At 43.1% G+C, this 7,500-nt stretch overlaps 1 protein-coding gene across 8 annotated transcripts in view; it reads right to left on the bottom strand.

The window, feature by feature from the left end:
* LOC106562734 (proprotein convertase subtilisin/kexin type 6) overlaps positions 1 to 7,500 on the bottom strand; it is a 101,544-nt gene that overhangs the window by 28,857 nt on the left and 65,187 nt on the right. For all 8 annotated transcript variants that reach the window (XM_045708235.1, XM_045708237.1, XM_045708232.1 and 5 more), the window contains exons 13-16: positions 5,941 to 6,077; positions 5,589 to 5,771; positions 5,211 to 5,313; positions 2,721 to 2,917 (exon numbers count right to left, since the gene is read on the bottom strand). In XM_045708235.1, the coding sequence (XP_045564191.1) occupies positions 2,721 to 2,917; positions 5,211 to 5,313; positions 5,589 to 5,771; positions 5,941 to 6,077 (620 nt within the window). The remainder of the gene's footprint in view (positions 1 to 2,720; positions 2,918 to 5,210; positions 5,314 to 5,588; positions 5,772 to 5,940; positions 6,078 to 7,500) is intronic.

Raw genomic sequence — 7,500 nt, 5'->3', positions numbered from 1 at the left:
CAAATATTGGGGACGATTCCAGAGCTAAGGATGATATTAACAATTTAAGTATAGCCAATTGAAATGTGTTGTCTGTATATTTTATCATTTCATCGAGGATACCATCAACACCACAGGCCTTTTTGGGTTGGAGGCTTTTTATTTTGTCCTGTAGTTCATTCAAGGTAATTGGAGAATCCAGTGGGTTCTGGTAGTCTTTAATAGTTGATTCTAAGATTTGTATTTGATCATGTATATGTTTTTGCTGTTTGTTCTTTGTTATAGAGCCAAAAAGATTGGAGAAGTGGTTTACCCATACATCTCCATTTTGGATAGCTAATTCTTTGTGTTGTTTGTTTAGTGTTTTCCAATTTTCCCAGAAGTGGTTAGAGTCTATGGATTCTTCAATTACATTGAGCTGATTTCTGACGTGCTGTTCCTTCTTTTTCCTTCTATTTCTGTATTGTTTTAGTGATTCACCATAGTGAAGGCATAGACTCAGGTTTTCTGGGTCTCTATGTTTTTGGTTGGACAGGTTTCTCAACTTCTTTCTTAGATTTTTGCATTCTTCATCAAATCATCTGTCATTGTTGTTCATTTTCTTTGGTTTTCTATTTGAGATTTTTAGAATTGATAGGGAAGCTGAGAGGTCAAATATACTGTTAAGATTTTGTACTGCCAAGTTTACACCACTATTACAGTGGAATGTTTTGTCCAGGAAGTTGTTTAAAAGGGATTGAATTAGTTGTTGCCTAATTGTTTTTTGGTAGATTTCCAAACTACATTCCTTCCATCTATAGCATTTCTTAATATCCCTCAGTTCCTTTGGCTTTGATTTCTCATGATTGAGTATTGCTCTGTTCAAGTAGACTGTGATTTTGCTGCGGTCTGATAGGGGTGTCAGTGGGCTGACTGTGAACGCTCTGAGAGAATCTGGGTTGAGGTCAATGATAAAGTAGTCTACAGTACTACTGCCAAGAGATGTGCTATAGGTGTAGCTACCATAGGAGTCCCCTCGAAGCCTACCATTGACTATGTACATACCCAGCGTGCGACAGAACTGCAGGAGTTGTGACCCGTTTTTGTTGGTTATGTTGTCATAGTTGTGCCTAGAGGGGCATATGAGGGAGGGAATGCTGTCACCTCTAGGCAGGTGTTTGTCCACCTGTGTGCTGAGGGTGTCAGGTTCTTGTCCGGTTCTGGCATTTAGGTCGCCACAGACTAGTCTCTCTCTGTCTCCATCTCTCTATCTGTCTCTCTCTCTCTGTCTCTGTCTCTCTCTCTCTCTCTCTCTTCTAAAACAGTGTACTATCTGGGGCCTGGCGAGTTTGGAGGATTTATAGAGGAAATACCATCCAAACATCATCTGTCCAACAACATAAAAAGACCTCCGTAAATGAGCCTGCAACCCATTTTCAGCCATTTCACACACACACACACACGCACACACGCACACACGCACACACACACACACACACACACACACACACACACACACACACACACACACACACACACACACACACACACACACACACACACACACACACACACACACACACACACACACACACACACACACACACACACATAGAACTGGGGTAGTGTCTGGCCCCATGTTTCTCTTGGATGTCGGCCCTGGCATTTCTAACACACCGGCCCACTTATTTCCTTGATGCCCGCACACCGGCCATTTTTTTCAGCCAGTTATTAGCCAGATAATGATCATTTTCTGCAAAAAACCCAAGTTAGACAGGCCTACTGGGCTAACAATGGACCAGCCTATCTGGTCCTGCACACACACACACACACACACACACACACACACACACACACACACACACACACACACACACACACACACACACACACAGTATGGCTGAAAAACAGATGAGAGGCTCTGTGAGTGCTCTGTACGTCAGAGGGTATCTCAGGTTATGACAGATGATGTCAATGCGTGCTCACTTGTGTGTGTGTGTGCGTGTGTGCGTGTGTGCGTGCGTGTCATTCACAAATCAACACATGAACCCACTCCACCATACCCAGTTAAACCATGGCGTCCAGGATAACAGGCAGCATGGGAGTTGAACATTGACCTGTTGTGTGGTCACGCAAAAACCTCATCACATCAACCCTTTTGAGCCGCAAATCATTCCCTTATTCCCTTCTATAGAAAATATCTTCACACACTCAATCTAACTGTTACCATATTACTAAGCAGATTCTATGTCAATACAACGCTATTACTACAGTTATTACTGTGTAGTTAAATAGGTATGAGGGCAACTTAAAGTAAAGTAGTACATTGTTTCTTCTTGGAGAGACAACACTAATAGCTTAAATTGTATTTTTTTGTATATATATATATATATATATATATACATTACCGTTGTTTAACAAGGCAAGTCAGTTAAGAACAAATTCTTATTTACTATGACAGCCTACCCTGGCCAAACCCAGATGACGCTGGGCCAATTGTGCCCCGCCCTATGGGAATCCCAATCACGGCCGGATGTGATACAGTTAGTTAGGGCTTAGTTAGTTAGGGTAAACTGATCCTAGATCTGTGGTTAGAAAGTTCTACCTAGATCTCTTTTATTTTCCTAAACATTTCTCTTTACAGTAACATCACTAGCAGCAGAGTTACAGTAAACATGTCCCAGATCTGTGATTAGTTTGGGGAAACTGATCCTAGATCTGTGGTTAGGCACAACTTCTTCAAGCAACTCCACTTGACTTACTGTCGTCAGCGAAGTACCCAGCAGGGCAGGTCTCAGAGCAGGTAGTGTTGAGGGGGTTGAAGTAGAGCCCCCTGCGACAGGAGCGACACTCGGTGGGGGTGCGTCCCACACACCTCTCACAGCCCTTGTAACAGCGTCGACACCTCCTGGCCTCCAAGTTATCGTAGAAGCCCAGCGGACAGTGGCTCACACACGTCCTGTCATGGATTGATTGATTGATGAGTTCTAATTACAGTAAATTGAGTTGATAATACAGTAAAACACACATTAGCTTTGTATAGACTGGCTATGCTGTATTTCACAAGTCCTGGGATGGATGAACGGATGGATGAATGGATGAATGGATGCATGAACAGATGGATTTATTCATTCAAAAGGACCTATTCCCCATATTCTCGATCTGTTCATTATGTGAAATGTAACCTCTCTGCAAGTTGGCAATTGTTTATTTTACTGTTTTATCTAATCAATTAAATTGATTAATGAATTTCACATAAACAACAGAAGTAAATGGGGAAAAAGACCCTTTGAATGAATTAGCCAGAAAGACATTACTACAACATCATAAAAAGAGGGCATTCGTTATTCCTATATTAGCTTCATTATTCCTCTCCTGTAATCTTCTATTAGAAGTATTATGGTAGCACTGTTATGGTACAGAAATTACCTGAGATTTGTTAGGAAATAAAGAGGTATCAAATGGTACTTTCTGGTATTTAATTCAAAGAATTTCACACAATTGGTAACTATCTGGTACCAAATAGTGCCGATGTCTTCTTTGGAGTATCAAATAAACAAGGAAGTATTCTTAGGTTATTATTGTGTAAAGACCCTTGCTCCCTTCGGTCTCAACATAGACTTTGATCTGAAGCCATTCTTGTGATTATTGTGATTTTGCTATTGTAAATGTTTGTAGGCTTATGTAGCCAAATTGTATCTATGATCGTACGCTATCCATTTATGTTTTTTGTATGCTATTTTAATATATGAGAATTAACCAATGATATCAGGCCACATCCGGCCATGATTACAGACACCTGTGTGTCTTGTGACATTATATAAATGAGTCACCCTGCAGTGTTTGTCATTATACCCTGATGAAGACAGCTTGTCTGTCCAAACGTTGGACATACATTTTTTTTGCATCTGAGCTCCTAGAGCGTGTGGCTCTCCTTTATTTTTTAAAAGTATCATTGTGTAATTACCATTTTACCATGTCATTTCCAAGTAAATACCATGTCATTTCCAAGTAAATACCAGGTAATTTCCAAGTAAATACCAGGTAATTTCCAAGTAAACACCAGGTAATTTCCAAGTAAATACCATGTCATTTCCAAGTAAATACCAGGTAATTTCCAAGTAAACACCAGGTAATTTCTAAGTAAATACCAGGTAATTTCCAAGTAAATACCAGGTAATTTCTTAGTAAATACCAGGTAATTTCTTAGTAAATACCAGGTAATTTCTAAGTAAATACCAGGTAATTTCTAAGTAAATACCAGGTAATTTCTTAGTAAATACCAGGTAATTTCTTAGTAAATGCCAGGTAATTTCTAAGTAAATACCAGGTAATTTCTTAGTAAATACCAGGTAATTTCTAAGTAAATACCAGGTAATTTCTTAGTAAATACCAGGTAATTTCTAAGTAAATACCAGGTCAATTCTGTACCGTAAAATAAAGAGCTACCGAAGTAATACAGGTTTTCTGAATAAGAACAAAGAATGGACACAAAATTCTTCCACTCTTCAAAATGCTCCCATTCCTCAACATGCTCCAATTCCTCAACATGCTCCCACTCTTCAAAATGCTCCCATTCCTCAACATGCTCCCACTCTTCAAAATGCTCCCATTCCTCAACATGCTCCCATTCCTCAACATGCTCCCATTCCTCAACATGCTCCCATTCCTCAACATGCTCCCATTCCTCAACATGCTCCCACTCTTCAAAATGCTCCCATTCCTCAACATGCTCCCATTCCTCAACATGCTCCCACTCTTCAAAATGCTCCCACTCCTCGAAATGCTCCCATTCCTCAACATGCTCCCATTCCTCAACATGCTCCCATTCCTCAACATGCTCCCACTCTTCAAAATTCTCCCACTCTTTAAAATGCTCCCACTCTTCAAAATTCTCCCACTCTTCAACATGCTATTGTGCCTTCATGTCTTGATGTTGAGCAGAAACAGAACAATAAATAATTACTGAGTTTGAATCAGATATGGTCACAGTCACAGCACAGATAAAAGAGGAAACCAAGATGGGTCACAAATCTGAAGCATCCAGTGGGGGCTTCCACTCACCACCAAATATGGTGATGAGAGGAAGTCTAGTGGTAGAGGGAGAAGATGGAGTGAGATGGACCGGGCCAACATTCCACTAATTTTCTCATACTGTATGTGAAACATTCAGCGGTTCCTATTGTAAAAGGCCCAATCTGTCCCATCTTGGGTTAGTTAAAAGTATCTTTGGTCCCAGTCTGTTCATTTACCTGCCTGTCTTGAGGCTGCCCAGGCTGTAGTGGATACAGTTCAGACAGTGTTCAGGATCTGTCCCGTCACAGCCCTGGTCCCCACACTCACTGTGGCACGGCCCTGAAAGGGGTTACAGAGAATACACGCACAAACGCAAGGGTACACACACACACACACACACACACACACACACACACACACACACACACACACACACACACACACACACACACACACACACACACACACACACACACACACACACACACACGCACAAACGCAAGGGTACACACAAAACACACACACACAGAGGTTAGAAGGAGGTTGAGTTGTGTTGTCAGACTACAGTGTTGTAACAGTTCAGAGCGAACAGTTTATGGCAGAGCCTCTCCTACCGCTGTACTCCTCCTCTTCCTCCTCCTGGTGCTTGAGGACCTCTGGGGGCGGTTCAGGCCCGTTGGGGTCCCGGCTGGGGGTTGGGATCTCAAGCATCCTGGAGCGAGAGTGCTGGGCCCCGTGAGACTGGTACGGGTGCCCCGAGGTGCCATAAAGGACCAGCGTCCACTCTTTCAGTTTACCTAGAACAAGGAGAAGAAATCTCCATAAAAACACAGTATGAAGAGATCTCTCTCTGTGTGTGTGTGTGTGTGTGTGTGTGTGTGTGTGTGTGTGTGTGTGTGTGTGTGTGTGTGTGTGTGTGTGTGTGTGTGTGTGTGTGTGTGTGTGTGTGTGTGTGTGTTTTCTTACCCAGCACCTCTGGGTTGCGTAGCGATGAGGGAGAGTCTATGATCTCCAGGATCCACTGGCCCTCTGTCCTCTCCCCCCAGCAGTGAACAGTCATGAACTCCCAGTTCCTAAAACCTTCATTAGAGTTATCAAACAACCTGAAGAGAGAGAGAGGGAGGGAGAAAGTAAGTCACTTCTCAACTTCTAAGGCAATTAAATTCTGTTTCACAGCGCAAACAGACAAATCTTAACACCTTTGTACTTTCTCAGCCCCCCCCTGAAGAAAAATATTTAATTATTCAAAGAGGCTAATTAAAGACAAATGTAAGCACTGGCTGCTTTAAAGCTAGCCGCGACAGGAGATAAAATCACATCAATGGGCTCAAGTAACATCACAGTGGCTTCAGCTCTCTGTAGCATGTGGTGAGGTCTGGCGTGGCTGCTACTGTGTTGGTGTGATTGGGAATAATGTTTGTGCACGCTATCAGGACGTTTCAGGAAGCTGTTTTGGTTACTCTACAGGGTGGCTAAACTGTGTTTAAAGGGGCAGTCTGGGATTGGTACATTCCATTTTGGACGTCAAATTAACGATACAGCCATTGATTCTTGAAGAACATCACTTAGTTGAGAGTGGTTACATTTGTCTAGGTCCATCCCTCAGCTGTTTTCCCCAAAAAGCTTGGGAAACAGATTGCTCCTTTACAGGAGAGGAACAGAGAAAGGGCTTCAGTGCTCTGGGGTTTGTCTAGCAGTTACCACTGTCAAGCACTCACATCACACCTTCCCTGAGATCTAAAGCTAACTTTTGCTCAAAGAGTGACAGTCTACTGTTGGCTAGGACGGTTGAAAATTATGAATATTCAAAATAAAGGGAGAAAAAAGGACATCCAACCTTTTGAATATCTGTCACCCAGCCTGTATAATTATATTGATGAAACAAATGGAAATCCCCTCTCTCTCCCTCTCCCCCTTCTTTCTTCCCCTCTCTCTCCCTCTCCCCCTTCTTTCTTCCCATCTCTCTCTCTCCCCCTTCTTTCTTTCTCTCTCTCTCCCTCTCCCCTTCTTTCTTCCCATCTCTCTCTCTCCCCTTCTTTCTTCCCCTCTCTCTCCCTCTCCCCCTTCTTTCTTCCCCTCTCTCTCTCTCTCCCCCTTCTTTCTTCCCCTCTCTCTCCCTCTCCCCCTTCTTTCTTCCCCTCTCTCTCCCTCTCCCCTTCTTTCTTCCCCTCTCTCTCCCTCTCCCCTTCTTTCTTCCCATCTCTCTCTCTCCCCCTTCTTTCTTTCTCTCTCTCTCCCTCTCCCCTTCTTTCTTCCCATCTCTCTCCTCTCCCCTTCTTTCTTCCCCTCTCTCTCCCTCTCCCCTTCTTTCTTCCCATCTCTCTCTCTCTCCCCTTCTTTCTTCCCCTCTCTCTCCATCTCCCCCTTCTTTCTTCCCATCTCTCTCTCTCCCCTTCTTTCTTTCTCTCTCTCTCTCTCTCCCCTTCTTTCTTTCTCTCTCTCTCTCTCTCCCCCTTCTTTCTTCCTCTCTCTCTCTCTCTCCCCTTCTTTCTTCCCATCTCTCTCTCTCCCCCTTCTTTCTTCCCA

The sequence above is a fragment of the Salmo salar genome, chromosome ssa26, assembly GCF_905237065.1.
Source record: "Salmo salar chromosome ssa26, Ssal_v3.1, whole genome shotgun sequence".
Lineage (NCBI taxonomy): Eukaryota > Metazoa > Chordata > Actinopteri > Salmoniformes > Salmonidae > Salmo > Salmo salar.
The sequence above is the reverse complement of the archived record's forward strand: the minus strand, read 5'-3'. Positions and strand labels throughout refer to the sequence as shown.